Source organism: Perca fluviatilis, chromosome 14 (genome assembly GCF_010015445.1).
Source record: "Perca fluviatilis chromosome 14, GENO_Pfluv_1.0, whole genome shotgun sequence".
Taxonomy (NCBI): Eukaryota; Metazoa; Chordata; class Actinopteri; order Perciformes; family Percidae; genus Perca; species Perca fluviatilis.
Genome location: NC_053125.1, coordinates 4,265,570 through 4,285,176, shown reverse-complemented (window position 1 = coordinate 4,285,176; position 19,607 = coordinate 4,265,570). Strand labels below are relative to the sequence as shown.

The following is a 19,607-nucleotide window of genomic DNA, read 5'->3' as shown; positions in this document are numbered from 1 at the left end:
TCAGAAACAGAGTATGATGGCATGCCACACTAGCAGCTAGGCGAGCATTATAATGTGCGTTACAAAGTGATGCACGTTCGTCACAGAAGTAAAGGCTGGACTACAATAGAGCTGTTTGGAGCAGTTTGTGAACAGTGTTTTCTGTTGGAGATGGTAAGTCCCGGTGGCCTTTGGGCTTTTTCACTTCGTAAACCTATAACGTGCACAAAAAAAGATATATAACACAATAAAGGAAAGGGAAAAAGCCAAAAAGCACAATATGAGCACTTTAAGTTTGACTGTTTTTCAGAATTTCTCTCTTTTGTGAAACGGGCTGCGAGCAGTCTCAGATCAGCAATCATCTCTGACTGCATTCTCAAAGACATTGTATTGATGCACCCTTACTCTAATTGGATCTTATATTCTAACAATGTTTGCTCTCTTTGATTTAATGCTTTAGTGTGTGACTTTATTTTTTTTAATTATGACGTTGGGTTCCTGGGTAGCTCACCTGGTAGAGTGCGCGCCCATATATAGAGGGGTACTCCTAGACGCAGGTTCGACTTCAACCTGCGGCCCTTTGCTGCATGTTGTTTCCCCTCTTCATGTCTTCAGCTGTTCAATACGGATAAAAGTCTAGAATGGCCAAAAAATAATCTTTAAAAAAGGAGAATTAAGACTTAAAACACTGCAGCTCCCCAAACCTGATGGGGGTCTTTCTTTACCATGCCTACAATTATATTATTGGGCTGCACAACTAAAGCCCATGGTCGCCTGGATCATTAACGATATCTCAACCAAGTGGTTAAATATAGAAATATCACAATGTGAGTATGCACTTCAACAGATATCTTTCTCCAACATATCACTGAAATCATGTAGGATAAGTATATGGACAAAAAACACCGCCCTAATCTGGAGAGAAATACAGAAAACATATAGACTACCAAGCTCCATATCCTCTTTATCTACAATAAAATTCACTCCTAATTTTGTGCCACTAAGATTGGATGCAGGCTTCAAACACTGGGCTAGATATGGACTTATTTATATCCACCAGCTAGTTCAATCAAATAACATAAAGTCTTTTTCCCAGATCGCAGAGGAGTTTGGACTTCCAAACACAGATTTCTTCAGGTTCCTTCAAATCAGACAGTTCCTTAATAAGCAGGAAGAGTTTGCGAAAATTTGCTCACCATCTGCGGTGGAACAGTATCTCATCAGGGTTCAATCAGGTGAAAGTGGGAGGAAAATTATTTCTTGTCTTTATAATTGCCTCCAGAGTATGGAAGCACACAATACTTTGTATATCAAAGCAAAATGGGAGGCAGAGTTTAGGCAAGATATCTCCCTAGAATCCTGGGTTAAAATCTGTTCTGAGGCGCACATTTAGCTGGAGAGAATTCAAATGGAAAATGGTAGCAAGATACTTTAGAACGCCGCATATAACCGGAAAGTGTAGTTCCTCAGCATGAGTTGCTGTTGGAGGAACTGTGGAGAAACCGACTCAAACTTTGTCCACAGCTTTTGGTCTTGTGGGAAACTTAAAAAATATTGGGATGATATCTATTCAGCATTGACCAAGATTTTTAACACAAAAGTCAGTAGAGATCCGCTGGTTGCTTTGTTGGGAGCCACCCCTTATGGTTTTGATCGAAGGGATGATGTATACCTTCTGCAAATCCTTCTTGCCGCAGCCATTAAGGGTATCACTATAAATTGGCTTAAGCCCACTGTACCAACATTCCAGTGGTGGAACAAGCGGGTGTGGGAGCTTTACAGAATGGAAGAAATAACTCACAACCTGAGGCTCCAGAGGGACAAATTTTTGAAGAGATGGACCCCTGTCGTGCTTAAAATGTTTTGAAGAGGAGCGTGTCCAACCTCCCCACCCTCCCCCCGCTTCCCTTTAATTACTTAATTTATTTATATATATTCTAATCTTCTTTACTCATTTTCTTTTTTTCTTTTTATGTTTTCACTGTATTTATTCCATTCTGTTTATTTACTTTTTCATTTCTAAATTGTGGCCTGATCAGATACTTCTTTATGTTACTATGTATTTTTATGCTGACTGTCTACGATAAATAAAAAATAAGTTAAAAAAAAAAAAAGAAGGAGAATTATGACATCCAACGACTTTCGCGCGCAGAAACTTGAGTGAAGTTTTTTTAATCCTCCGTGTCCTCCTTGGCCATTACTTAGAATTCCTCATGGGGGCGACAGAAACTATGCACTATAGCTTTAAATATTTATTAAAATGCTTTTATTATCTATCTTTTTGTATTTATTTTAAGATGGGATGCACTTGGTAATCCTGTTTTTGAAAATGCTTCATAAATGTCAAATGACTTACCTGATTTTTGCTATTTATGACTGTGAAGTACCGTACATTACTTGAGAAAAATATTTAGTGATATTAAGATTGACCACACATCTGCTGTTGAAGCTGCAGATCACACACACACACACACACACACACACACACACACACACACACACACACACACACACACACACACACACTTAGAAATATGTCTCTCTTTATTGGCACAGGAAGTCTACAACAGGTAAAAGTGCTCACACATTGGGATAACTGTACATACAGCATATTCCCTTATTTCTGTTCACTTCCTAACTTCAGAGCATCATCTGATGGATAAAATCTGGAAGTACAGCTGTGAGCAGCAGGTCTTAAGTCTAACTCTTCAATTCTACAAGTACTGCAAAAGCTGACACTCACTGAGGGACATCACATCCAGACATCCGACCCCACCCGCCATGCCACTTTTCATTATAACACAAGCACACCGAGTATTATTTAAAGTAAGTCTAGCCTACTTCTTAAAACACTTAAAGGTTCAGTTCACACAAACAAAAAAGACATAAATCACATTTACTTCTAGTGGTATCTGACCATGCAGATTTTTTTGTTTTTGTCCAGGTTTTGAGAAATCTGCCTCTAAAAGTTCTGCTTCCACCCCAAAACAATGAAGGTGCACGCCATTGAAAATAGCTGAAAGCTACATCTGTGGATTACACAGGGGGACCGGGCTATGGATTCTGGAAATATGAGCCACTGTTTATTTTTCAAATGTTATTTTTCAATGCTTTGAAAAGCACTATTCATCGTTTTATTAAAGTGGCGGCAGAAGTTTTGAAAAACAAGTAAATCAAAACCTAAACATAAAACTGAAACCACCTGCACGACTAAATACCACTAGAGATATGGGATAAAATATGTCACTTTATAATGTGGGCTAACTGACCCTTTGACACAAAGCTAGGATTTGGGGATTAGAAAAAATATTTTATTTTACTTGTGTACTCAAATTGCAATTCTGCTCTGCTCTAATATTTGAGGTTCAACATTCATTCCAGACCTTGGAAACTGCAGTTGAGAAAATATTGCCACCATCAGGTTCACATTTTGGTGGGATTTCTTTCTGAACAGCACAATGTTTTTGTGTTACGCCCACTTATTCAACCAATATTTACAGGACCAGTTCGACATTATGGGAAATATGCTTATTTCCTTTCTGCTATACAATCTATAAGCATATTTCCCAAAATGGTAAACTACTCCTTCAAGGCAGTATGGTGTGTGAGAGTTGACTTGGCGAGGGAGGAGCGATGGACCCCTGAGATGTGATTAATGCGTGACTCATTTAAAAAAATCTAATCAGGAACCGACCAGACTGCTTACTGACCAACATGGTCCCTACATTTAAACACAGCATCATCTACATATTGTATGAAAAAGATAAAGGCAATCAAGTTGGAACAGAAATCAGTGCACTTATTGTTGACTATAGGTTTTAACAATCTCCGACATACACCCCTACAATTTTCCCTTTGTGCATATTAATAATGCAAACGTACACAATACAATCGCCTGTAACGTTACTGATTGGATAACTTCCCTTCTTTTAAAAAAATTAAATCCCAATTAGACAGAAGACACAATATTTGATTCTTAAAAAAAAAGGAATAACAAAGACATTTCCACAATCTTAAAACAATGAAAAAACATTCAAATGTACTTTGTCGTGTATTTGCGGAGACAAGCTGAATACAATTTAGAGCACATGATAAAATCTGACTTACTTCCCGCTTCCACTGCTAAGGGAAAGTATAATGTGGGGCTAGACTGAAAAAAGGAGCCAAGAATTTAATATAGAATGACATCATTATCATATTAAGTATTGACCACTAACACACTAATTGTCTATGGAAAAGATAACCCAAACTGATTCTAAAGAGACATTTTGGTCAGTTTTTTATTTTAAGTAGTTATGAAGATGTCGTTATTTTTAGTGTCCCAATATACAAATGCTATTTCAGAGGTTTGTCCATTTTGCTGAGAATACAATTCAGGGGTCAAACTCTTTGTGTAAAACTCTCCTCACATATAAGGATTGGCTATTGACATGGAAAATCAAAAAAAAAGTGTTATGGAGTCTAGTCTAATGGAATAATAATACAAAGGAAATTGATTCATTTTTCTTTCATTTGCATTTAGGTAATGAATTATTAAACTCAAGGTTATTTATATATCATTAAATTTGGCAATTACTTATTCTATTTTCTTGTTTTCTCAATTGATTTTTAAAATGAAATAAAATAAATTGTAAAGTTTTTAAATTTAAACTGTTATTCCATTTGCTTACATGTCTGCATCACAGTACAACACACAATTAAATTGTTCAGTTTCATGTTGTGTTATAATCTAAACTTTAATCAATGAATTAACTTTACCTTTGTTTATTCAATTTAAAGATGTTTAAGTAGTGTGTCACCTGAAAGTAAGATCTTCCAACCAAACAAGAAGCTGACTTTAGATCTAACTTTTAGGTGACTCAATGTTTAAGCATCTTTAAATTAAAGACACAAAAGTTGTTCAATCAAATCGTTCACAACTGTAAATGTTTAAAGAGGAAACAGATGAATTGTGAAAGGGAAGATGATAGACAAACAAGTCAGTAAATGAGATAACTAAAAGATAAGTCTAAATGCCCTTTAAAATGTATTTTGTGACTCCATCTTAAAATTCAATAATTGATTGAGCATTTAAAGACAGAATAGAGGAATTAATTGGCAAGTTTAAATATCTATTTATTTTTCACTTTGACTTTATCAATGCAAGTGTTTGAATTGTAATTTGATTAATCAATTTATATAATAGCATTTAAATGGATAAATTTATTTATTTCATTACTATCAAACACTTTTAAGGTCTACAATTATTCCAGTACACTCTGGCATCCATACTCGGGACCCCTAGTTTAAACACTGTTAATAACAGCAAATTGGGTAAACCAAATCATGAAAAAACGAGAAATGGCACATTAGGCTTTAGTGGGAATGCCCCTTATAATAGGAGTAACCTCTGATTGAAGTGTGCCCGGCCTCCCTCACAGAGACTGGTAGCCATCGGCCCTCTTCCTGCGGCCCAGCAGGTAGGCCACCACCACGATGATGATGAGCACCAACAACGTCACTCCCACCGCAATGGCAACACTGTAGTTAGGCTTGTCAGCCGGACATAAGTCAGCTGGAAAACACACACACACACACACCAGACTTACTTCTGACAACCAATAAAACAAAGAAACAATTCTACAGTTGTCTAACAACTATACAGCAAATATCAATGAGCAAATATTAACACACTATACATGCACACACTGTAAAGTGGTGCGCAGTATGAAAAGAAATCTCACGGCTAAACATGCACCATTTGTTTTGCCTGCTAATATGAATATAACAATTATTATGATTACGATGAAAATATAATGTACAGTCTGCTGGTGCAGTTAGACTGTAGTTAAACCTGTTATTCCTGGCCTGCAGGCGACTGGTTATAATTACTGAGTGTGTTAATACACTGCTCAACAGTACATGCACAACTGTTTTACCCAACTGACGCGTAGTGATTAAACTGTGATGATGAATATCCATTAGTCTAAGTGGCTAAATACCTTTATTAAAGTGCTCTGTATTTCATTTTAGAGGTACGTGCACTTTAGTAGAGTACTTCTATTTTATGCTACTTTATACTTCTCCTCCACCACATAAATTGTCCTTTTAAAAAAATATATTGTGCATTTTACATAACTAGGTTGGTTTTAGAGCTGTACTGATTACTTACTTACTTAGATTTAGCTTTTTAAGACAAAACTTACGATCAGTTTGTAAAAAGAAGATCAATTTTTATCATTATCACAATACAGCTACCTTACAATACTGTACTTTATATACTAATGATATTATGAAAGGAGCCCTTCTGCTTAATGACTACTTTTACTTTGTTGATACTTTGAATACATTTTGCTGGAACTTTTACTTAAATTACGTTTTGAATGCTGGACTTTTATTTGTAATGCAGTACAGTACTTTACATTGTGGTATTGCAGAACATTGTATAAGGGTTACTTCTTACTTTCATTAATGGATCTAACAATGCATTTAATAGTAAGCATATACTGATAAGAAGCTCTCATTGAGCCAAGACCAATGACTCATTTTACTTCATAAAGACTTACGAGTGCCAAACTCGTTGCTCTTGGTCAGATTGAAGGCTTGCATCTGGTCTTCAGTGATATCCAGGTACAGTCCGTTCCCCATGTCGAGGGATTCATTCCTGCAGGAGTAGGAGTGTCCGATCTTTGCAGCAAAGAGATTCGTTGAGTTGGCTTTGCCCGAGTACGGGGGTCCGTTTGCAACTGTAAAACAAAGCAGGTGCTTTCAGGGCAGAATGACGATTCCCGTCAAAACATACTGTATGCTGATGATCAGATATGGAGCTGAACATGTTTGACTGCATTGCACTGAAAGCAGGTTGGTTGTTACTGGCAGTGCATGCTTAACAGCAATTCCACGGTCTATATATAGTTAAACACAAACAGGGAAGTTGCCTCGTCTTGCACAACACCCACCTGCAGCTGAATTATCAGGTCGCCTGCAGTGACCCAGATAGTCTAGTTTAATCATTAACATGACAGTATATCATAAGTAGAGACAGGAATAAAACGTGTGTATTCCCAACTTACCCTTTTTGTCTAAGGGGTAGTTGAGGGTGAAAGACAAAGCATCAACGTAGACTTTCTCAGTGTTCTAAGGAAAGAAAACAGGACACGTCTTTTTTACCAAAGTTGTTTTCCAATGGCGGTGAGTATTCAAGGTGCTACATGGAGCATTTTAAATCCTTACTGTAATTAAATGTGAGATATTGGTTTTAATTTACAGGAACAAACAATGTGATTCATTGAGAATATTGGCAGGCTCTACTGTACATCATTTGATAAAGCTCAACAGTAATGACCCACTTTTTGAACGGCTCTGGCTCTGGCTCCTCAGATCTCTGCAGAATAAATCCAGACAGCTAGCTAGACTATCTGTCCAATCTGAGTTTTCTGTTGCACGACTAAAACTACTTCTGAACGTACACATGTTCCACCAAAACAATTTCCTTCCTGAGACTATTTTGCAGCGGCACTGTGGCTCTGCCCGGTGCTTAGCACCGCCCATGACGATTGTGATTATGACTGGTTTAAAGAAATGCCAATAAACCAGAGGAAGTTTTTCTCCTATCCCAGAATGCTGTGTGGACTAGCCAGACCCTCCTGCGCAGCGCTGTGGAGGAGCAAAGCGAAACTACTCGTGGTAAGTCTACATTGCATGGTTTAGACATTATGTCTTATAATCAAAATTGTTATTCTTATGGAGAAAATAAATGGAATTTTTACTTCCGGAACCACATTGTTGAGAACTATATTGAGTTCCAGGGTGTTAAATGTGTTGGAACATTTGCTGGATTTATTTACAGCACGAACAGAGACCAAGCTGTTGTGGCAGCTCGCTACTTTTCAGTTTTTTTCGATTGCTTAAGGACTATTTTGAAAACTGGGAAAGTTTTTTCAGAGCAAAAGTTTTTTAATTTTTTAAGCTGAAGCGATTAGTTAATTATTCAATTAGTTGACTGACAGAAAAATATTTATGCAACTATTTTGATTACCGATTCATTGGTTCAGTCATTTTTTTAACCCTTGTGTTGTCTTCCCGTCGACCGTGCAACTTTTTATTTGTCTGGGTCAAAATAAAAAAATAAATACTTTTCAACATTTCTGTTGCTTTTCCCCAAAGTTTTTTATACGTTTTTTTGTCACCTCTTACCGATGTTTTTGTCACATTTTTCCTGTTTTTTTAAACGTTTTTTTTGTTGCTTTTTCCCCACGATTTTGAAGCTCTTTCTGACATTTTTGTCACTCTTTTCAACGTTCTTTTATAAAAAAAATGCTATAAAATTGAAAGAAAACACCCAAATTCAATGAAAGTACTGAACTGATCTTTTATTTTACTTGTGAAGAGTAATGGTTGTATGGAACCATCCACGTTATTTTTTTACAATTTGGTTGAAAGAAACCCAAATTTCTAATATAGAAATGTTTTGAATATGGGTCAAATTTGACCCGAGGACAACATGAGGGTTAAGCAAAATTGCCAAACATTCACTATTTCCTGCTCTTCCATTGAGATGAGTTCCTGCTTTGATCTGTTTTATATCATGATACACTGCACGTCTTGGGTTTCTGTTGGTCGGCCAAAATGAGATATTTAAAGACGCCACCTTGCACTCTGAGAAACTGTGATGGTGTTTTTATTCTTCATTTAGAAAATCACAAAGTGAATCACACAAGCGCTGTGGTGTGAGGCAGTGTGGGCACTCCCTGTCACATGCTCTTAGAACAGGCTTGTCAACTAAACTTCCCTTATTTAACAACTCTTCTCTGACTCCAGTCTCTACTGCATATCAAACAATTTGTTATTCGTCAAAAAAAGACTTAGTTAATCACAGTATTTAAAGACTTTAAGTAAAATGCCAAATCAGTGTCAAAGATGAGTTATTGACCTCATTGCAGCTACCAATAGTATACTTCCACATTTGTGACAAATCTAGGACATCTGTCATACCTTGTTGAACATGAAGGTGATTAAGCCCTCTTTGAATGCAAGGGTAAGGTTGGCCTGGGTTGCCTGACAACCTCCTACTGCATTTGTAGACTTTGGTTGAACAATGAAGGTTCCATTGGCCTGAAATATAAACAGAGAAAAATCAGGATGGTACAGAAGGTACCTGCAGTGTTGCTGTAGAGAAACAAATATCACCTTGTCATGTAGACTGAGCAAACTGTCATATGACACATGACACGCATCTAACCTCTCACAGTCAATCAAATGTGCCACAATGAGGAATGCTTTTTTCTCAATTCCTGAAACCAGGATGCTGACAAATGAACTGCTGAAAGCTGAGTCAGAGGCTTGTGCAGATTACTAACTACTAACTATTTGGATTAGAAATGTCTGTTTCAGTTCATTTTGCCTTCGATAGCCCATTACCACGCCCACTACCGGTAAGTAACTGGCTAATTTTTAAGAAAAAAAAGCAAAATGACACCTTATACACCTAGTTGTGATGGTGTTGTAGCTACTGTTTGTAAAAGGTGTCCAGCAGTCAGTGGTCAGAGCTACAGGGTTTTCGCCAGTGTATTACAAGCCTGTTTATGCAAATTAACCTATAGCCCGACATGCATGACTGGTCAAAATATTCTAATCCCTACTGTTGGCAAATTTCTGAATGGTTTAATAAATCCCTAAATGCTAGAGAGGTTCAAATGAAGCTTCATGAACCATCAGTTGTATTTGTTGGCCCTACTAGAAAAAAGGCTCAAGGAATGGCAATTCAGTGTGCTTTAGCCCTTCATTAAACAGAAAGTGCCATCTATTGGGCTCATGGAATAAACACAAAGTTTCTATCACTACTACATGCATGTTTAAGATCAGAACCTACACAAAAAACAGCTAGGCCTTTGAACTAGCTTTGCTGTGGCTCTTGTTGTGTCTATTATAACTGATGAAATGTACCTTTGGTGTTGCCAGTCGGATCTGCAGTGCCATATGAGCCTTCACACACACCACTTTTGTTTTCTCGTCCGTCAGGCTGTAGTTTCCTGCATTCAATTCGGTGGGGGGAGTAGGTTGAGGAGGAGTTTTAGGTGTGGTAGTCGTAGTTGGAGGTTTGGTGGTCGTAGTTTTGGGAGTCGTAGTTGGAGCTTTGGTGGTCGTAGTTTTGGGAGTCGTAGTTGGAGCTTTGGTGGTAGTAGTTTTGGGAGTCGTAGTTGGAGCTTTGGTGGTCGTAGGTTTGGGAGTCGTAGTTGGAGCTTTGGGGGTCGTAGGTTTGGGAGTCGTAGTTGGAGCTTTGGGGGTCGTAGGTTTGGGAGTCGTAGTTGGAGCTTTGGGGGTCGTAGGTTTGGGAGTCGTAGTTGGAGCTTTGGGGGTCGTAGGGTTTGGGAGTCGTAGTTGGAGCTTTGGGGGTCGTAGGTTTGGGAGTCGTAGTTGGAGCTTTGGGGGTCGTAGGTTTGGGAGTCGTAGGTTTGGGGGTGGTTTTCGTGGCCGGGACAGATGAAGATTGGGGGCTGAACTCAAAGGCAGGGGACACGGTTGCAGGAGGTTTGGCCTTTTTTTCATCTTCAGCCAATGACAGTGCTTAAAACAAAAAGACAGAGAGGGAGAAATAAATCGATTTCAATGTTCGTTGCTATACAACTTCAGAAGAACAAGCTGAAAACAAAACTTCTAACATATTATTGACAAGGGCTGTGCAATTAATAGAATTTTAATTGTGATTCCAGTTTCGGGTCCTAATGATAAAAAAAACAAAAAAAAAAAACAATGTAATGGAGAAAAACAATTATTTGGTACATTACATTTTGCAAGTAAACTCTTATTTTGTGTTGGGTTCTGAATGAAAAAAAAGTTCAAACAGGAAAAGTATTAAGAGAAACTTCACAGTTCAAAGCGTTTACACTGTTGATTTGTTTAATTATTAATGTTTTTTAAATTCAATAAATACATCTTTCCAAAAGTCAATGAGTCATTGTGTTAAATAATTGTGATATTAATATTTACCAAAAATAATTGTGATTATGATTTTTTCTATAATTGAGCCGCCCTATCATCAACTTAAAAAATGTTGATGTCCTACAGGACAGCAAGCAATTGACTATTTACACATCTAGCACGCTCAGAACAACATTATCACTCGTTTGGAGTTGTGCCATCTGATGAATGTAATAAAAATGATTTTCTCTTTTTAGCTTTGTTTTGGTCTTTACCATGTCCTGAGATAAAAACTTGTCTCTTTAGCTGCTAGATGTTTCTCACCAGCTAGTCGCTAACTTTGCCTTTGTGCTGTTTGGTGCTGAGCAGGTATGGATGCAAATAACGATTATTTTCATTATCGATTAATCCGCCGATTATTTTCTCAATTAGTTAATTGTCTATAAAATATCAGAAAATCGGGAACAATGTCCATTGCAGTTTCTCAAAGTCCAAGATGATGTCTTTAAATGTCATGTCCAAACCCCAAAGATATTCAGTTTAATATAATATAAAACAGAAAAGAGCAGGATTTTCATATCTGAGAGGCTGAAACAACCATTTTTGCATGAAAAATTACTTTAACAATTAATTGATGATAAAAATGTTATCCTATTGATCGCGTAATTGATTAGTAGACTAATTGTTGCAGCTTTATGAGCAGAGAGTATACTGTGGGTTATTTAAATTTAATGAAAACAGCTGTCTGCTGCTGGAAATGTAGCGGATGATAGACTCACTGTAAGAGACGATTAGTGCCCTTGGTATAAATCAGGTACAACCCGGAAGCACATACAGTTTTTGACCACATGCACACACACGCACACACACGCACACCAACACCACAACACCACACAGGCAGACATACAAGCAGTGACTTGTCTGGAAACCCAACTAAGATCTCATGGAAATAAATGGAACCAAAGGTTTCAACTGCAAATATGACTTGGACTTTCATTGATCAAAAATAGTAAAAAGTGCGTCAATTACTCTACCCGTGGAACAGAACCTCAGGGGCTTAAAGTTTGGGCTATAGCCTCTAAACTTTAGGGCTTTAGAACCAAAATAATTAGCTAAAAACAGCCTTGAGCGGAGTGGAACTGAGGAGTTAGGGGATCATGGTCTAGGGTCTCATTAATACAACAATGTGAAATAATAGAAATACTGATTAGCCTAGTGCAGCTTTGATGTTTGTTGACTACAGCTGATCTTTGAACTGTGAGTAGCCTAGCTTATTCGTTTAAACAAACACACAGCTGATAAGGTCAACTGGAATCGCCACATTTCAGTAGCAGTAGGGTACACAAGTCCGCAGCCCATTTATATTTATTTCTGACACTGTGATGAATTTTCAGTCCACAGCTTATCTGCAGGTTCAGGCACTGGTTATAGAAAAAAAGGTAAAGTCCACACAACAGCTCAATGCTCCGAAAAATACTTTGATTGTGCAATATTTCTACATTTACTTTTCTGTCCTGCACCAGCAACTACGTGGATGTGCTCTAGCCTACATCGTCTTTTACTGATAAGGGATAAGGGACTCAGATAGAAGAGGTGACAGGCCTTTATTAACTAGATGATTGACTTTTATAAAGTGTTTACCACTTTTAGGCTGTTTAATATTGATTTTGGAGTAGTTTAGCAGTGTCAGGCCTGTCTCCACAGCGCTGTAGAGTAATTAGGCCTAATTTGACATAATTGCACTTAAGTATAATATTTACTTTTACACCCATAAAAAAGCCACCAAATGCTAAATATCTACTGGAGTTTGGGCTTCAACACTAGTTGCAGATTCACCCTGAGTCTTCTGCCAGCAGACATGTTGACTCAGTGAGATCAACACTGTCGGAAGACTGCGGAAATTTCTGTTCTCTAAACAATCCAGGAAGTCACAGTTAGGTCTCATGAAAACACATCATGTCTCATTTCTACATCGTAGGTAAACATTAAGACTTCCTAATACCCCAATATAAAGGCTGTATACAATACAATTTAAATCAACTTAGTCTGGACATTTAAATCACCAACGTGACACAATTACACAATTGTATAATAAAACACGTATTTGTCCTTGAGCATGTAGGCCTACAATTTTTTTACTTATTATTTTTTTCCCAAAAAAAAGAGTCTTTCCCTTAACTGCTGAAAAGACAACCCCTCTTTTTTGCTTTTAGTTTATACAAAGTTGTTACCTGAGACAGCCAGGCAGGTTAAAAAAGCGAACACAACAGCCGTCTTCATGGTGACAGTGGAGGCTGACAGGCGGTCGGTAGGTAACGTTAGTTTACTGCTGCACTTTGGCTGACACGAACTCAGAGTGCAACAACTGCGCTGCGTCTCCACTGATACATAAACAGCCGCGTCAAGCTAGCAGAGGCACAGCACATAACCGGACATGATTCATTTAAAAAGTAAGAGTCTAATTGTGAAAGAAAAACATTAGTCCAGGGGTCTTCAATCAACGTTTTTAGGCCAAGGACCCCTCAGCTGAAAAAGAGACGGAGCAGGGACCCTTTACTAAATATAATATTTAAAATTGAGTTGCATATTAAACTGGGCCTACAATAACGTGTAGGGTGGCCTAGAGCCTTTAGATATACCTTTTTATGGTGCATACAATACTAAGCTATTAACATAATTGTTGACATATTCATATATATATATATACATCACGTTTTAATGTTAAAATGTGGAACAGTGAATACTCAAGCTTAACTCTATCTGCGTATGGCTACCTTACCTATAGGCCAGTAAGCCTATATATATATATATATATATATATATATATATATATATATATATATATATATATATATATATATATATATATATGAACTATCAAACAATAATTTGGTGGCCCCTCTGCAGCAACTCTGAGGACCCTAGGGGTCCCAGACCCCCTGTTGAGGATCTCTGCACTAGTCTGATGGATGGTAGAAAAGGGAGCCAAATTGCCTGGAAAATATAGTATTCTTAATACAAGTTGCCATATATTCAAATGAAAGCTATCCATATAAGATACTTTTATTAATATCAATTCTATATTATATCACTAAATAGTATTTGTAAATAAACAAATAATATATTTTAAGAAAACAATGTGATTTTGAAGATTTCGGTTTATGCTGGTAGTGTGAAAATATTTTCTAAAACAAATTAATGATCGTATTCTTTTTCAGTTTTCAGGTTTTCCCCAACTTTGTGGTAAATTAATGGATCCATTTGTGGACTGTAATATATTTAAATGTATTGCTATTGCTATGCCCTGCTACGCCCTACTACGCCTTGCTATGTCCTGCTATGCCCTACTACGCCTTGCTATGGCCTGCTATGCCCTGCTATGCCCTGCTACGCCCTACTACGTCCCGCTATGCCCTGTTATGCCCTGCTACGCCCTGCTACGCCCTGCTACGTCCTGCTAAATCCTGCTATGCCTTTTTGCACCCTGCTATGCCCTGCTACGTTTTGCTACGCCCTGCTACGCCCTACTACGTCCTGCTATGTCCTTCTATGCCCTGCTACATCCTGCTACGCCCTGCTATGCCCTGTTACGTCCTGCTACGCCCTGCTATGCCCTGCTACACCCTGCTACGTCCTGCAGTGCCCTGCTACGCCCTGCTACATCCTGTAACGCCCTACCATGCCCTGCTACACCATGAACTACTATTCAATTCAATTCAATTTTATTTATAGTATCAAATCATAACACAGGTTATCTCGAGACACTTTACAGATAGAGTAGGTCTAGACCACACTCTATAATTTACAAAGCCCCAACAATTACAATAAGTCCCTCAAGAGCAAGCAGTGCGACCAGTGCGACAGTGGCGAGGAAAAACTCCCTCTTGGGAAGAAACCTCGGACAGACCCAGGCTCTTGGTAGGCGGTGTCTGACGAGCCGGTTGGGGGTGTGATGAACAGTGGCGATAATAGTCACATTAATAATGGAACAGTGACTTCAAATGGTAGTCGTAGTAGTTCATGTCATATCAGGCGCTGCGGCGCGTACAGGATGTACGGCGCCCCAGCAGAGCATGGATGGACGTAGCAGGAAGCTGCAGGGTTCAGCAGGACGCAGAATGACATTGCAGGGCACTGCTGAGCTCAGCAGGGAGTGCAGCAGGACCACGGCGACAGCTGGAACCAAGATCTTGGCGCCAACGTTCTCAAGAGAAATACGCTGGGGGAAAAACAATAAGGACTCGGGGAGTAAACTCCCCCGAGAAGCTAGGATTAATAACAAGCATTTCTGGGATGGGATACACACAAATGGTAATAGAGAGGGAGAGGGAGAGCAGCTCAGTGTGTCAAAGAAAGGAAGGAAGTCCCCGGCAGTCTAAAACTATAACAGCGCTAACAGAGAGACAGGTCATAAGGAGAGGTAGCTTTTTGGGCTTGGAACTCTCCCCTGCGGTGCGGGCTGTGCTGGCCTGCCTCCCTCTACTTTGTTATATATTATTAATCTAACAATTATGAAGAGAAGCAGGTGGGCCAGTTAGGTGGACACTGCAACTCCTCACTCCCTAACTATAAGCTTTATCAAATAGAAGAGTTTTAAGTTCATTCTTGAATGCGATTACAGTTTCCCCCGCCCCAGCCAGATTGGGAGCTGGTTCCATAGGAGAGGAGCCTGATTACTGAAGGCTCTGGCTCCCATTCTACTTTTAGAGACTCTAGGTACCACGAGTAACTCTGCATTCTGGGAGCGCAGTGCTCTAGTGGGACAATAAGGTATTAGGAGCTCTTCTAGATATGATGGTGCTAGACCATTTAGAGCTTTGTAGGTCAAGAGAAGGATTTTAAATTCAATCCTGGATTTTACAGGAAGCCAGTGCAGAGAAGCTAATACAGGTGAAATATTATCTCTTTTCTTAGTTCTTGTGAGAACACGCGCTGCAGCATTCTGGATCAGCCGGAGAGTCTTAAGGGACTTATTTGAGCAACCTGACAGTAGGGAGTTACAATAGTCCAGCCTGGACGTAACAAATGCATGGACTAGTTTTTCAGCATTGTTTTGAGACAGGATATTCCTAATTTTGGCAATGTTACGAAGATGAAAAAAGGCTGTTCTTGAGGTTTGTTTTAGATGGGCGTAAAAGGATATATCCTGATCAAAAATAACCCCTAGATTTCTGACAGTAGTGCTGGAGGCCATGACAATACCATCCAGAGTAGCTATGTCTTTAGATAATGAGGTTCTGAGGTGTTTAGGGCCCAGGACAATAACTTCAGTTTTGTTAGAGTTTAACATCAGAAAATTATAGGTCATCCAGGATTTTATATCTTTAATGCACGCTTGAAGTTTAGCTAGCTGACTGGTTTCATCTGGTTTGATTGACAAGTATAATTGTGTGTCATCCGCATAACAGTGAAAGTTAATTGAGTGTTTCCTAATGATATTACCAAGAGGAAGCATATATAAGGAGAATAGAATTGGTCCAAGCACTGAGCCTTGAGGAACGCCATGGCTAACTTTAGCGTACTTGGAGGATTTATCATTAACATTAACAAATTGAGATCGATCAGAGAAATAGGATTTAAACCAGCTTAGAGCAATTCCTTTAATGCCAACTAAGTGTTCCAATCTCTGTAACAGGATGGTATGGTCAATAGTGTCAAATGCAGCACTAAGATCTAGTAAAACAAGAATGGAGACAAGTCCTTTGTCTGCAGCAGTTAAAAGGTCGTTAGTAATTTTCACCAGTGACGTCTCTGTGCTATGATGCTTTCTAAATCCTGATTGAAAGTCATCAAATAAACTATTGCTATGTAGAAAATCACATAACTGATTAACAACTACCTTCTCAAGGATCTTGGATAGAAAGGGAAGGTTAGATATAGGTCTATAGTTTGCTAAGACCTCAGGATCGAGGATGGTTTTTTTCAGAAGAGGTTTTATCACAGCTATTTTAAATGACTGCGGTACATAACCTGTTAATAAGGACATATTGATCATATCTAGTAATGAAGTGTTAACCACGGGTAACGCTTCTTTGAGTAGTCTCGTTGGGATGGGGTCTAAGAGACAGATAGATGGCTTAGCTGAGGATATCTTTAACATTAATTGTTGAAGGTCTATAGGATAAAAGCAGTCTAAGTATATGTCGAGACTAGTCGTTATTTCTAGCGACCCTGCGTTTAAAGGTGAACCGTTAGAAGTTGAGGGCAAAAGGTAATGAATTTTATCTCTAATTGTTGTAATTTTATCATTAAAGAAGCTCATGAAGTCATCACTACTCAGAGCTAGAGGAATAGATGGCTCAGTAGAGCTGTGACTATCTGTCAGCCTGGCTACAGTGCTGAAAAGAAACCTTGGGTTGTTCTTATTTTCTTCTATTAGTGATGAGTAATAGTCTGATTCCTATAGGTTTTGAGACTTTCTTGCCAATCCAAACGGGATTCTTCCACTTTTGTGGAACGCCACTTACTTTCGAGATTTCACTAGATTTGTTTTGATTTGCGAGTTTGGGAGTTATACCAAGGTGCTAGTTTCCTTTGCTTCATCATCTTCTTTTTCAGGGGAGCAACAGAGTCTAAAGTCATCCGTAGGCAGGTCGTAGCACCGTCTACAAATGTATCAATTTGAGAGGGACTGAGGTTAACATAAAGGTCCTCTGTTATGACAAAGAGTCAAATGCAGTTGGAATATCTTTCTTAAATTTTGCTATAGCACTGTCAGATAGGCATCTAGTGTAGAAGTTTTTATCTAATTTAGTATAGTCAGGTAGTAAGAATTCGAAAGTAATTAAAGAATGATCTGATAATACCGAATTCTGCGGAAATATTATTAAATCCTCAATTTCAATACCATATGCCATCACAAGGTCGAGGGTGTGGTTAAAGCAGTGCGTCGCCTTGTGCACACTCTGACTGAAACCAATTGAATCTAGTAGTGAGTTGAAAGCAGTACTAAGGCTATCATTGTCAACGTCCACATGGATATTAAAATCACCTACAATAAGTACTTTGTCTGATTTAAGGACTAAACATGATAGAAACTCTGAGAATTCAGATAAAAATTCAGAATACGGACCTGGAGCCCTGTAAATAACAACGAATATAATTGGCTGTAATGTTTTCCATTTTGGATGTTGAAGATTAAGAACAAGACTTTCAAACGAGTTATAATTTAATTTAGGTTTAGGATCAAACTACAACTACTATTTCTAGTCATAGTTCCATTATCTTTATTGTGACTATTATTGCCACTGTTCATCACACCCCCAACCGGCACCGTCAGACACCGCCTACCAAGAGCCTTTAATATTTTAATTAAAGTGCAAATTTATGGGGTTCACAACAAATCTGAAGTTAGTCATTATTGATGATTTACAATATATATTTTTCCATATTATATTAACATATAATATAATGCCTTTTTAATGAAAACCAAGCTTTTAATTGTTGAGATATCTCCTCGGTCAAGTGGGAATTCTAACCAGTTAGTGGTGTTACATGAGTATGAGGATAAGAATAGGTCAACCTATAATAAACAGAGGGGATGTATGTGAATAATCAAATTATTACTTTACCACAATCTGGAATAAGGTGTTACGAATCATTTATTTGAAAGAGGCACTAGCAATTTTATTTTGAAAGCACTAACCGGAAAAGCTAGTGTTGATTCCGAAGTGCTAATGGTTCTTCTCATCTTGTCATCTGATAACAATATGCAGGAAACGAAAGTAATGTGACAGCAGGGAGGGAAGTCATTGCCTAAAAATGGAGCGAAAGGTCGCAAGTTATTTTCCACCAGAATGAAACGAAACCTAAGTGGTGACTGACTGCACCCCCCACACCAGACCTGCTTCACCACTTTGTTCATGTGATTTCTGCTCCGTTTCATTTAGGACTACACTTATGATAACTGGCATTTTACTGAAGCCAGACAGTGGCTTTGGGCTTCCTTGTACAATGCATATGAACACACAAACATTTACAGTATGATAGTTGTAGTAATGTAGTAGTTAAGGCAGTAATTATACTAGCCTACTGGTAATAGTAGCCTACTACTTCTACACTAATAATAGGTGTAAAAGAAGAATTAATCTTTTTACCTAAAGCAATACTTCAGTGTAAAAATACTTACAAGTAAAAGTCCTGCATTCAAAATCTTACTTTAGCTACCCGTTCTGGCGCAAAGAAGCAAAGGCTTACCAATTAAAAATACTTTATTTCAAAAATATAGTTAAAGTACCAAAAGTAAAAGTACCCATTATACAGTATGCTCCATTTCAGAATCATATATATATATATATATATATATATATATATATATATACATACACACTACTGGTCAAAAGTTTTAGAACACCCCAATTTTTCCAGGTTTTTATTGAAATTCATGCAGTTCAATGTCTTATTGTACTCTGAAATGGACGAATAGAACAAATGAACAATCATGGAATCAATTTATAAACCAAAATGTATTCTACATTTTTGACTCATCAAAGTAGTCCCCTTTGGCAGATATAACAGCTGAACACACTCGTGGCATTCTTTCTACAATGGAAATCAAATATTCTTCAGAAAGTTCTTCCCAACTCTGTTGCAGAAGTTCCCATACATGTGTGGCACTTGGAGGTTGCTTTGCTTTCACTTTTCTGTCCAGTTCATCCCAAACCAGCTCAATGGGGTTTAAGTCTGGTGTCTGTGCTGGCCACTCCATGTTTTTAAGCTTACCATCTTGT

The 19,607-nt window shown here is 38.2% G+C and overlaps 1 protein-coding gene across 2 annotated transcripts; it reads right to left on the bottom strand.

Annotated features, from left to right (window-relative positions):
* Window positions 1–2,505: 2,505 nt before the first annotated feature.
* Window positions 2,506–13,252, bottom strand: si:ch211-212k18.7 (salivary glue protein Sgs-3). Of its 2 annotated transcripts, XM_039821979.1 has the most exons (7): window positions 13,110–13,252; window positions 10,346–10,524; window positions 9,904–10,269; window positions 8,953–9,072; window positions 7,032–7,095; window positions 6,525–6,704; window positions 2,506–5,533 (listed from the first exon to the last, which is right to left on the bottom strand). In XM_039821979.1, the coding sequence occupies exons 1-7, from the start codon at window positions 13,156–13,158 to the stop codon at window positions 5,394–5,396; spliced, it is 1,098 nt and encodes a 365-aa protein (XP_039677913.1). In that variant the 5' UTR covers window positions 13,159–13,252; the 3' UTR covers window positions 2,506–5,393. The 2 variants fall into 2 exon arrangements, with proteins under 2 accessions (XP_039677913.1, XP_039677912.1); XM_039821978.1 differs by having other exon boundaries at window positions 9,904–10,524; window positions 13,110–13,251.
* Between the last annotated feature and the right edge of the window lie 6,355 nt (window positions 13,253–19,607).